Below are 13,857 nucleotides of genomic sequence, written 5' to 3' on the forward strand. Positions count from 1 at the left end.
AGTCTTAGAAACAAGCAGACCACAGGGCTCAGGGGGTAGCGAGAGGACTGGCACACTTGCCAAGCACGTGAAGGCAGGAAAATTAATCACATTAATGATAATAAGCCAACTACAACTTTTGTATGTACACCAGATATGAGTGTGTATGTATGTGTCTTGGCTCCATGGCCAAGATAGAGTATCACAAAGAGATGCAAGAGATATGGTTAGCCTGCCGATACCCTTGTCTCTGGCAAGGGACCCAATCATACTCTTCCCATGACCCAGGGGGATAACACCACCTTCTGCAGCAGACATCCCTGTTCTTCTGAGCTCTGCTAGCCGCACCAGACCCATGAAAGGGAGTCATGAACTTTGCCACAATTCTTTTGAGTTTAATTCGACAATACATTAATATCAGAGATTATGATGAACTTTGAGTGTACGGTAACTCCCACCTCCCTTTTGCAACTATGCAAAATCATATTACACTGTTGCATTTAATTTACTTGTCTATCCCCCAAAACAGTGGTAAATAGAATAGACAAAAATCTAGTATAAACGAACATATTTCCCATATAGTTCTCTTCAATGGCAGGGGCTGTGTTTTATATTCCTCCTTTAAAGCCAAATATCAGACACTAATCATTTCAATGATGTCACTAATGAGGGTGCCAACTCTTTACAAGCTACCATTTGTCCTGTTCAATACCTTTCCCCGGAGGAGTGACAGACTCTAAATGCAAGGTGGTGACAAAGGCAGGCAGCTTTTTATTTAGTTGTCTCAACTGCGTCTTCACAGGATGTGCGCACCGCCATCACCCTAAAGCCAAATAAGTATTCACATATCTCTCCAATGCCATCTCTTGTTCTCTTAAGACAGCTACTCATCTCTCAGCCCATCACAAAGATATTATTTCCTCTGAATTAAACCAGTTTCTCACGAACTGTCAAGGACTGAACATGTTTTATTGTAAGAAAAGAGAGGATATAAAAGTGCAATTCATCAGCAAATACATGCCTGTAAGTGTATGACTGTACTTGTGTGTTTGTCAGATCGACAACAGATAATCTTAACAATAGCCTTCCATGTTTTTATCCATGTAAAAAAAATAACATCCAGCAACTGGCTAAAGTTACGAGACTGTACGCACACTCGCACTAACACTCAATACTCACTCAACATGCACACTCACATAGGAAATCTGTAACAGTTACATATTATTGTATTGATTTACAACTACAGGATACCCTATCAAACAGGTTCACAAAATTAATTCTTACAACCTTTGAGTAAATGCCATCATTGCCATCATTATAAACCCAACAAAATTAAAACAAAGCCTTGGCTATTTAGGCTCATGTTAATAAAGCAGGCTGTTAAATGTATAGGTATTGGTAACTGGTTCAGATCCATTAATTGAACCAATAGATACTAGCAGAGGTCCACAAGGAAAGCCCGAAAGGAGTTAAGTCTTGTAGAAACAATGGAGGAATCGAGAAAGAGGTTATGCAAAACTACTAACTGAACACATTATTTATTTAGCAGTCCTTCAACATTTGTGGAAGCCATATTTCTTTCTGTGCCACTTCTTAAAATGTCTTTTTTCAGTCATCGTTAAAATAATTTAAGCAATATTATCTTCTGGCATTCTGGCTCTTCAGAAGCTTTTGAAAATCTTTATACTGAGTGAAAGCAAAGCCGGATTTGTCACTATGCGTGCGTAGGGGGATTGTTACCAGAGCCAAACATACCTCAGTCGCCACACTCAGTACTCATTGTGTAAAAGCAGCAGTGTTTACAGCTTGTGTGAGCTGCCAGGCACCACTCCCTTCCTTGTCGCTGGATGGAAATTGTCTTGGAGAGCACTCCTTTTCCTGGGGCACTTTCAGTGATAACACACTGAAGGAAAAACCTAGTCCTGGGGAAATGACTTTTCTCCCATTTTTTAAGGACACTGTCGGAATTGAAAATGCGAAAATATGAAAATGTCTTTTTAATATTTATTTTTATCTTACATTTACATTCAACTGGAATAAATTACTTCGAGCAAGAAATTGATGCTCGCTGCATATTCATCCCTCTAACTGGTCTGACCATTTCCCTGAATCTCTCGAATGTCTCATTATCTTACCAAAATCTTTTATTTATCAGGAGCTGGGGTTCCAATGTGTTAAGGAGCAGGGAGGTCTAGCTAAGGAAATGAAATGTTAAAGGACATAAAGCCTTAATCTTTCATATGAACCAAAACTACTTAAGGATGGGAACAAAGAGGGAGATGATAAAATCCAGAAATCCAGAAAAACAAAGACTGATGAAGGGCACTGTTTGTGTGACACTACAGGTGTGCTCCATTTTGTATCCTTTGAAGCCTTAATTGAGCAATTAAACAGAAAGTGAAACAGATGGCCAAGATGTTTTTCTGGGCTAAAGCATTAAGTTGACACTTACTAATGAGAAAATTAAACAAGGTTGGCACAGACAATATTATAATTATTATTTTTATTATTATTGTTATTATTATTATTATTATTAGCCACTTCACAGGAAGCATGTTTGCCAGATTCCCTTTGAGAATGGGGTTACAGCAGTTTAACTGGTTGACATTTTTTCCAGAATACATTCTAATCAGTCACTTTCCCCAGAGTGACCCACTTTGGGAAGAAGAGCTCAGACAGGCTCTCATTATGGTCTGAGGAATTTTAATGCCCCAGGCTCTGGTCTTTTCCCTTCCTCATCAGAGTCCCAGCCTCTACCCCACAAAGCAGGCCAGAAACGAGCCGGGCACCATTATTAAACAAGGGCCCAGGCTTCTCAACTCGGCTTCTTAATCCTCCACTTCCTGACACAACTTCAAATGCACCAACTTGCCTCTGCAGAGAAGCCATGCTGATAGTTCACTTGTCCCCATAGGAGGGCCTGTTGTTGTTGAAAAAACAACAGGAGGCCTTGTTTATGATGATAGCATCTTTCTTTTTTACATTTATTTTTTACAATGTAACAGCTCTTTCCTTACTCTTCAAAATGTTTAACATCAAGCAAGCTTATGAACAACTGATTCCACTTACACAAAAAGATAATGGAGCAAATAAAAAAATAAAAAATCAATCTCTTTCTGGTTATTGAGCCTGTTTCCCAGGGAGACACTGAAAATGCAGTTGGCTAATACCATTCAGAAGCCTCTATGTGAGAGACTCAGAGAGCAGGTTGGAGAGGAATCTCATACCGTACCTCCGTCTGTGAGGAGTAGCACAGTTACCTATCGAATGACTAATCCTTTCCCTTCCACTGGAGGCCTGTAAGTACTTGACTGTGGCGTGAGAGAGAGAATGTGGAGCTGTGAGCGATGAACACGCCCTCGCCCTCATTTCAGCATTCCCCTCCCACGTACGGTACGACAGCACCGGGAGCCAAGTGAGCAACCTCCACCTCTGACAAGGGTTAGTCATTGATGGGGCAGGGCTGGAAACATGACAGTCGCTGTGCCTTTCAGCAGTTTTAGATTGCCCTTAGGTAGGGGATTTTCGATAATGTTGTTCGACAGTGTCTAAGTGAGGCCGAAACTCGATTCAAAACAAAAACCCTGGATAAATAAACGAATCACATAAACTGCGCTGTATTCAGACACGACCACGACAATCCCTGAATCTGGCTGAATCTGAAAACAGCCGAGAACAATTGATTTCACAAGAAGGAATGAATCAAACATCAATTACTCGGTGGTACAGGACTATATTGCACGAGAGGCCAACAAATCTTTTTTTATTATATTTATCTGACATGGTAGTACAGTTAAATTTATGGCACTGTGAAGCTGCTTTCTGATTAAAGTGTTTTAGTGACCTGACAGTGACTCACAAAGTGCAATTCACTGGAGCGAAACAAAAAAGCAATCAATTTTTTATCGAGGGCAAATTCAAGAGAAAGGGTATGAGTATAGGGGGAAAAAGAGAGAGTATGAACCTTGTGAAACTGTGTCCTTTGCGTTCCTTCAGCTGCAAAGCAATGCTCTTTACGACAGACAAATCTGATCACGATCCCAGTGACAACCAACTAAAACTGAGCAACTTAATCCTAATAATGTAATTGCATGTGGCACCGTACTGTCCCAGTCTGTGGTGTGTATAAAGGTGCCTGACAAGTTAGACCTTATTTTAAGCCTGCCCCTATGCTGAGGCAGATCCTGAGTGAAGCCTGGCCACGTAATAAACCTGTCTCTGTATTCAGACAGAACCTGTGTGGGGCCTGATCTGGTGCTGAATCAGATCTGGCGCTGTCCAACCCTACACTGAGGCAGACTGTGTTAATGTGCACTTCATGCAAGCAAACTCACAGCAACAAGGATCTGGAAAGCACTGTGTAGGACTTCGATGTACTGGTACTCCAGCAGGCAGCCCATGACGGAGATGTAGGACTGGCTGTCCAGGCTGCGGACGCCCGTGGTGGGCATCTCCCTGCGCACGCAGCCGGGTCCGTGCTCGCTCCACCACGAGTGGTGCGCAGAGATGTTGAAGGTCAGGAGGTCACTCTCCTACAATGACACAGAGGCGCCGCAACTTCACCACAGCAGATCATTATTCATCTCTCTCACCCCACATCCGCACACACACACACACACACACATATACACTGAAAAGCACATGCACATAATTCACATACAGTACATACACACATACACATGGATACAGGTGAGCAGATTAAATGGAGCATTTAAGGTGGTAATGGGAGCCCCATAAAGCTCCCCATAAACTCCCTTCCCTTCTCATTTTCCACTGGAACACTGACTCTGTGGGTGATTGGCTAATCTCTGAATAAACACCTGAAAAAACTGAATACAGTTCCTTGGCTAAAAACAACATTTTCACAAGCAAAGACCATCACAGAGACCCTCTTTGTGTGCCGAACATAATGTATGGACCCATCCACACTTTTTAACAGAAATGTGAAATGGAGCGTTGCACCCAGGGTCTGTGTGGATTTCAGCACAGTTTAAATTACCACACACACATCATCAGAGTGTATACTTAGTTTTCTCCCTCAGCAATCTGATTAGAAACCAACGGCATGTCCTTTCTGAGCTAGAGCAGGAGCAGGAGCAGCAGCTCTGTCAGACAAGACGGTATTGGCAATGCTCCAGGCCCAGTGTCTGGCCTCGGCGAATCAATAAAAGCGACATGGGGAGCTGTCAGTGCTGATAGCATATTAAACACATTCATCCAGCCTGACTGACAGCTCCCTACCCCCGTCCCACTGCCACTGTTCACAGGTCTCGCTTGGCCGCAAAGCAAGCTCACATCAACACGCTCGTGTGGAGATAGCAAACTTTCTCAGGAATCAATTTGATTTGGTTTGAGGATAGGGGCTCTGCTCTGGGCTTGCTTTCAGCCTGCATGTGGGCTACGCGGGATTGGACTGAAAACGGATTTGCTCAACCCCAGCTGAACAAGGAGAGAGACTGCTATCTACCCGAGGACCGGTATAGGAGGAGACAGAGGGAGGGAACGACAGAGGGAGGGGGAGGGTGAGAAAGAGAGATGGGGTATGAGAGAGAGAAGGTTGGAGGGAGGGGGAGAGTAGAGGGAGGATAGAAAAGAGTGAAGAAAATGGAGAAAACGAGCAGAGGACTGAGGCAGGGGGAGCACAGAATGATCAAGGGAGAGACATAATCATAGAGAAAGAAAGATAAAGACCAACAGTAAGAGAAACAAAAGAGAGATAGTGGCTTGGTGCTCCATCCAACAGATGCCTGAGAAATTAAATATGATCTATGGGGGAATTAGCTGTCAGGCAGTGTTTGGTGCGGCAAGATTTGGGGAGTGGGGGAGGGGGCCAGCCGGTAGAGGGCTTCAGTAAATAATTAGGCATGAGGAGCACAGCTGCCAGTGCTCCGCCTGCATTAACCCAACAGATGGACACAGCTTGGATTCACCTTAATGCATATGGTGGGCGGGAGGAGAGTGGGCTAATGGAGGCGGTGCACCCGTTCACAGGGGGGAGCCACCATTACAGTCATCGGTCCTGCTGGCAGAACAACTGCTTTAGAACTCAAGATCCACATCCTTTACTGAATGCGAAAGTGCTGGAAATGGCCAGGGCCCCATTCTCAGGTTCTGCTCAACTGCATCATTTCTCTGTGAACTCTGACCGGACAGAGAAGCGCTTTGTTCATTGGAGGGTGGCTGACAACCATTTTGTCTGCTGTGCATCCCACTCTTAGGCAGCTGGGGTACAGAGGGGAGGGGTACAGGAACGATTTATATGTTTATACTGTGCAGGGATCAGGTTTTCAGGGACAGAGTATAGGAGGAGGGAAGGTGTTAGTTAATACAGTTACGGAGTAGAAGGTAATAAGTGGAGAAAATGCTGGTTTACAGTGTACCGAGTGGTAGGGTACCAAGCGAGAGAAAACCAGTTTATGATATATTCTTGCAATTACCTCTTGGTCTGACATTTATAAGAATGCTTATGACAAATCCATTGTGATTCACACAAGACTCATTTATCTTACTTAAAACGAGTCTGTCAAATAAATGTAGGCTGCATGTTTCACTGACATCAAGTACAAACACTTTTCTCCAGAGAATAGTACCCACCGTGAACTCTCTCCAGGAATAACTGAAGCAGTAAAAGGCTTTCCTTATAGCAAAATTATTTCTCCCATAAATGTTCTAGCTTTCATGGGGAACTTGGTGTTTGCCGAAAGCACAAGGTGGATCTATAAAGAAGTCGGTGAAGAGTGCCTTGTTGGTTTGTTCATAGCACTAGCTGACTGTGAAGGATGGCAGTGGAGGGGAAGCAATGGAATAAGTAAAGAAACGGCAGTGGGAAAAGGATCAAGGGGTGGCAGAAGACGCTAGTTTCGATTACTCACCTTACCAAGATTAATGGGCATCTAATCTCATAAGAAGGATCTAGGAAAGCGTTAAACTACAACTGTTGCCAGGGTAGCTAAGTGAGGAGCCTGCATTTAATATTATAAGTCATTCTCCGATGAAGTGGTCATCATTCTAGTGCATACTATTTAAAAGGAACAGAGGAATCGAATATAAATGAAACAGACTGCATCTGTATCAATTGCATCACCAATTTCCTTGCAGAGCAGGATCTAACTAGCACTACTCTACAGTGCAAATGTGTTTCAAATTTCCCTTTTTCAACTGACATTTCTTCAGAAATACCATCAGCATCCAATTCATAAAGATACAATTCATACCACCATCAATATAGACCATCTTGTGCACTACTCTGTATTTGGCTGCAGTCTGGTACTTTTTGAGGTAGTCAAGGATGCCAATTTATGTCCAGTGGCAGCATTCCAAAAACAAAACGGACGGCCAGACCAGATGGAAGGGTAGATAATGTATTTCCTGTCACCTCCCCCCCTCCCCCCCCCATTGATTATTTCTCATTTTGTTGTGTCAAAATAAATTATATTTAAACTGGGGTTTTTTTCCACTCCAACAAAGGCAACTCTCTTTTTTTATATTTTATCCCCAGTTATATCCCCAATATTCCCAACCCAAACTCAAATGAACTTGTTGATCTCCCGCAGCGACCTATAGGAGATGGCAGACATGCGACTCCTCCGATTCATGCGATGTTTATTCTCACTTCTTTTTCTACACCGCAGACGTATCACCAATTATACTCTGCTCATGACATCAGAGGATAACAAGGTCAGCATATTCTGAGTTCGAGCGTCCACGGGTGCCTGGTTGGACCAGGAATGGCCGCTAGAGAGCAAACAGATCAACTGAATTTGCCGGCTTCATTTATGGGCAAGACTGGGCCAATCAGACCACCGGCCATAGCTGCCAATGGCACCACTGGCCAACATAAGCAACTCTCATTGAAGTCAAAAGAAGCACATTATTTAGACGACGTCAGAATTATACATATATTTAAAAAATCATAAAATTATTTCATTGATAAGTATTCCTCCCTTTGTATTAACAACCTAAATTGTGCCCGGTGTATTCCATCTAGTATATGATCACACTATATGTTAAAGAGGTTCGCCTGTTGATTTTGAATTGACCTGGGTCCAATTATATGATTACAGAATAAATATCACCAATTTCATATGGTCTCATTAATGAAACTGCAGATCAAATCAGCTACACTGTCATGAACACCAACAAATTGCCGGTGGAATTTCAAAATTAAGTTATTTGGAGGCAAAAAGCAGGAGAAGGTTATAAAAAAAACTGGCAAGGTTACGAACCTTCTTAGGAGCACAACAGACACTATCACGATCATGGCCACCCTATCAAACTGAAGTGGCCATGAGGAAAGCTACAACACAGACAGTTGCTCATTGGCTGAAATGGGAGAAACCGTCCAACAAGTTCTATAGCACTTCACAGATGTGGCCTCTTTGGGAGCAAGGCTTGATGAAGCCACTTCTGGAAGAAGATTTCGTGATCTGACGAGGCCAAAGACCAAACACTCTAAAAGCATGTTTTTCAGCTCATCTCATCACCTACCAAGCAAGGCTGTGCCAGCATCAGACTATGGAGCTGTCTTTCAGCAGGAGTAACAGTATAAAATGTTCAATTTAAAATTAAAAAAACCTAAACGAAAGTAGACACACTGGTAGACACACATAATAGCTATTAACAGAATGTTAGCCCCTGTGCGCTTGCCATCAGTGACGCGAAGGTCAGTGGAGGAAGGACTAACTTTTCATCATGACCGACTCTCATAAAAGAGTGATGAGAATCTCTGGCAGGGTTGAAAAGGCCAGTGAGCATCCAATAAAGCTGTTAATGAGCAATAGCCCTGACCATAACTTCTGACCCATTGATGCACTAGTTCACATCTGAATAATTTCTGCCCTCCACACTTGGTATAATTCACAGAGGTTACACTGCCTGCTGCATGACTCTACTCTAAAGCATTCTTCTCAGATGTTTGAATTGCGGAAGTGAAGTTCCGATGTATTCACAAATGGCACTTGTGGCCCCAATTGTGAATTATGCAAATTCTCCTGTTCTGATGCAGGAGGCAGGGGCACAATAACTGATTAATTCCCCGCAATTCAAGGTCCAAAAACTTGCCAAAAACACACACAAAGAGAGCAGCCATTTTCTTGGACCATTCCATGAGTCAGATCCTCACTCTAATCAGTGTGCCTGTAGCTAAATTCATCCCATTATTCTCTTTTTTTAGACAACAGCCAGAGATTTAGGGGACAGCTCTGAGCCCTATTCACACCACCTGTATCTCCCCCTACCTCACCCCCTGCCTCCCCCATGACTTAACCGCCCTCGTATTTGGAGGACACTACAGAAACAGCATGTAAATCAAACACTACGGGGCGGTCTCTGTGCCCAGTGCACACCTCACGCTGTGAGGAAAGAGGAAACATTACCATAATCCTGAGAGCGGCACAACGTGTGAGAGCAAACTCGGAGGGCCCTGCGTGCACGCACATGCAGACGCTCGCCTGTGAAAACGCCGCAGGAAACCCAGCCTGCTTCCTGGGTCTGGGGTGGGGCGGGGGGATGGGGGGCACAGGGGTTATTTGCTTGTCTTCACTCGGCCCTGCGGCTCAGCTGCTCCCTGTGGTTTACTAGAAATACTGGAGGCGCAAGCAGGGGAGAAGCCAGCCTTGTTTTTCCAAAGGAGCATCCAGGGTCTCAGAACAGATCAAGTTCTAGTGTGGACCACTGCTGAAATCTCAGGAAGGGTCTCATGTCTTATTAAACGTGCAGTTTCTATGATGTTTGTGAAAATGACAGATTGCAAGGTAGACCACTTCAAACAAAAACATGAACACTCATGCCCACCTTTAAACACACACACACACACACACACACACACACACACGTGCACACACTCCAGGTGAATAATTCACACAAGTTTAAACAAAAATGACACAAGCTGAAGCAACAATGATTACCATTTGTCACACTGGTTCGTTTATCATTAGTGGTCAAGACAGTGATAACACTGACCCGCAGTTGGGGAGCAGTGAAGGAAGACAGTAGACAAACAGAACATGTCTTACCTTGGAGAGACCTCCTACTTCCAGGTAGAAGCAGATAATGAAAACGTTCCATGCCACCCAGAGTGCTGTCCAAATAGCATACTGTAAGAAACATGGGTACACACGCACATGCACACACACACATACACACACACAGAGTGATCAATATTCATGCTAAGGACACATCTATCATACTAAGGTCTGAGGCCAAAGGTCAATGTACCCATAGAATTTTAGATAAGGTCACATGCACATACACACAGACATAGCCAGTACATCCAGACACTGCACATAATTTACACATAATTTACAATATTTTCCAAAACTTTGAAGCTGAAATCATATAAACAATGCTTAACGCCAAGGACCTAATCTTATTATGTATTCATAAAGTGCTAAAAGTTCCATAGAGTTCACCCTTTTACCACAAATACTATCACAGTTGCTGGTGCGCTGTCAGTTTCCTGTGGAGAACTACAACTAATGCATGCATGCCTATTGCTTATGGAGCACAGTACAGCAGGAATTATAATTGCCTCACAGTCAGCATCCCACAGACTATTAACATCTTGTGATGAACGGTTAAACCCACAGCCTCCAGGGTATTATGGCATTAAGGAAAGGAAAAACATAGGAATAAGCAAGCATATTAGCAAATAAAAAAATCTTGTTAGCAAGAGGCCATTTATTGCTGTTGATACTTTTGTTTGTCATACATTAGAAATCAGTCTCCTCTAAAGTTTAAGCAACCATGCTCATCTGATGGCTGATTGCATGCATTAATAATGCCTTGCTGTTCACACAAGGAAAAGATAGAGGGCCATTGTTCCCTAATCTTGTTTATAATTAGTCAATTAGAACTAATTAGAGCGTCTTCATAAATAAAGCGAATCAACATTGCCCAGCACCACCGTTGGACCACTTTTCTTATGTGTGTTGAGGGGAAAAGATATTGGTAATCATTCATAATAATGATCTACTTGTGTGTAATAATGGAAGAGATGAGGGCAAAGTATTTCTAATACTGAGGTAGGAGAGAATTATATAAAGTTTACTGGTGCTCAATCTTATGGTATCCAAAGCAGTTATAAAAAAAACTAATACATTTTTTCATGCTGAATTGCTAAACAAACGTCTGTTTACAAAGGCAACATCACCTAGAGATAGTCATTACTTTTAAGACTTGATACCTTGCATCTCATGCAGTCAATTTATTTCCCAGCAATTTTACTTGAGTACCTGAGGTCAAGTAGCTTAAGGCTTAGCGGAATAACAATTCTGCAACACTCCCTTAGACTCAGAGCCACATTGTCTAGCCACTAATCAACACCGTGTCTGGCCTATATGACTAGCTGCGATTGCCAACTTTTAGATGTCAATCATTCTTTTTCTTTATGTGTTAACGAATACTATGACAGACTGTGAAGCAACACCCATTGCTGGCTGTGACAAAACCATCTGCAATGGATGGGTGGCTCAGTGGCGTGCTGAGAGCCTGGGGGGTTGGGCGTTCACCCCCCCAAAGGGACACTCCCATGGCGCTTTAGAGAGACTTTAGTTCCAAGGTAGTGCAAGCAGGCTAATGTTGACGGTGCAAATTGAACCAGATGAGGAACTGTACTGATGGAATAATTCACCTGGTCAATTGGCTTCCACAGCAGGTCGCTACAGTCGGTGCTGTAATTTGCATGTAGGGGCAGGTCATCCAAAGGAAAAAATAAATCAGTCTGTCATTCTTTGTGGGGAGCCTGTAGAATATTAAATCTCCTACCTCTATATCTGGATCAGGGAAAGTGAGAGGAGGACAAATCTGAATCAGGAATGTAAGGCACTGGTTACCTTCAAGGGCACCGACAATTGTGTTTAAGGTACTGTGGTCAACATTTTAAGGTGTGCCCTTTAAACAGGACACCCACGCTTACTTCTAATAGCTTTCAGTTCCTAATGCATTTAAACCCATTAAACTAGGGTGGGGTTGGCTTTACGCAGGGTTGGGTTTTCTGATTGGCACTATGAACCTAATTAGTGCTTTTACTGTAATTACAAGAAGATTTAAAAGATTTAAGATTACAAACAATATTTCAGCAGGCCAAGCATCAGGTTCTGTTTGAGTTAGAGATGAAACATGATTAAAGCTCTTGCTGTACCCTACAGACATTGCACAAAGAATTATACATGGTATGGTATGGTTGAGCTCTCTCAACTACATGACATTCTGGAATAAACCTTGAATAAAATCTTTGCCAGAAAATCGTTCCCATAGTTCACATTCTGAAAGAATACATTAAGATGCTAATTTTTCAGTTGTGAAAAAATTATCTAACAGGCATGTTTATAAGAATCCCACTCACTTCAAGAATACTGTTTATTTTGTGTTGTGCTGTAGTCATGCACTAAACAAAGGAGATTGTCCAAAGTATTTCATATAATAGTTCCCACTAGAATGATGAATAAAATCAATAACTATTTCCATAATGTTATTGTTCTTCTTAATGTTATTGTTATATTTTTATTACAGCATACGCAAAGTAAACAATTTCATTGTGAAGTCACTGATGAAAACTGATGTAGGTTTGCTTCGGGTATCTGCCTTGACAGGTATTTATTTTCCCTTGATAACTAAACTGTGTGTTTGGAAGGTTTTTTTTGATAACTAGAATCGTATCCATCCAAAAAAAAAAAAAATGAAGTTGGTTGATGCTGTGTGAGAAATGGAATCTTTATCTGGGGGGAATGCAAAACTGCCTACATGTAGTCAGTTGCTACTTCCTGTTACCTTTAGTATTATCTTTCATGGGACAGCAGGCATATAGCTGATTTATGAAATCCTGTCTATTAACCAGCCTTGCTCATCTTCAGCGAGCCTTAAAATATGCAGGGCATTTAAATATGATTTCTGCTGCTGTTCACGAGGAGGTGAGTCCGGGTGTAAACGTACACGTCTATGTGCCTGTATGTCTGCGGGTCTATCTGTGTGCCTGTCTGTCTGTCTGTCTGTACGGTTACTTTTAAGAAAGCCAAGCAGCACAAGCACTCACCACCACAATGTAGCGTGGTCTGTACTGGATTGTGCCGAAGAGGCCCAGGATGACGATGATAATGTGAAAGAAGTTGGCCAGGATAGGTGCCCACTGGTACCCCAGGAAGTCAAATACCTGCCTTTCCAATGCCACCATCTGCCACAGGGAAAGAGAGAACAGCTTTGTTAGCAAGTACCATTCATATGACATACGCAATCAATCTATTTTTAAGAATTGTATTTTTAGACTGATAATGGCAATAGTAGGAGTAAAAAACATGATTTTCAAATGGTCTAAAAGCAGTATCTAAATAATTAATCAATAACATTTTCACTCAGAAGTGAACAACGTATCCAGGTCAGATGTAAACCCATATCTCCATTTTACAGTCATAGCCTCAACCACAATTTAAAAAAAGATTTCCTTTTTTAAATTCATATACAGTATGGACCATATCGTCCTGTGACTCAGTCAGGTGTTCCTAGCAATAGCATAATGTAGGAGCCTTGCAAAATGACCAATAATGGATTAACTGGCTAAAACTCACTCAGACCTTCCAAAGCAGTTGTTGCGTAGATGTGCTTGGCAATACAAAAAGCTTTTCTCACAAATAACTCAAATCTAAGCCAGTGGCTATTAGATTAATAATAGTAAAACATAAGTACTGCTCTAAACTGAATTAACTGAACAGAAATACACATTCCCCTTCAGAAGAACAACATTCCACTTGTGAAATATCACACCCAGAAATTGTGCCCAGATCATCCTTTCTTGTTCTGATAATAACAGCCCTGGGAAATTCAGTCATTAATTTAGAAGGGAGATGGGCTATCAAATCAACTGACTGAACGGCTTCTACACACCCA

At 42.3% G+C, this 13,857-nt stretch overlaps 1 protein-coding gene across 2 annotated transcripts in view; it reads right to left on the minus strand.

The window, feature by feature from the left end:
• The window catches only part of nkain4 (sodium/potassium transporting ATPase interacting 4), a 43,833-nt gene that overhangs the window by 12,706 nt on the left and 17,270 nt on the right, over nt 1–13,857 (minus strand). For both annotated transcript variants that reach the window (XM_064298463.1, XM_064298462.1), the window contains exons 2-4: nt 13,010–13,147; nt 9,993–10,073; nt 4,314–4,511 (exon numbers count right to left, since the gene is read on the minus strand). In XM_064298463.1, the coding sequence (XP_064154533.1) occupies nt 4,314–4,511; nt 9,993–10,073; nt 13,010–13,147 (417 nt within the window). The remainder of the gene's footprint in view (nt 1–4,313; nt 4,512–9,992; nt 10,074–13,009; nt 13,148–13,857) is intronic.

This window comes from Anguilla rostrata, chromosome 11 (genome assembly GCF_018555375.3).
Source record: "Anguilla rostrata isolate EN2019 chromosome 11, ASM1855537v3, whole genome shotgun sequence".
Lineage (NCBI taxonomy): Eukaryota > Metazoa > Chordata > Actinopteri > Anguilliformes > Anguillidae > Anguilla > Anguilla rostrata.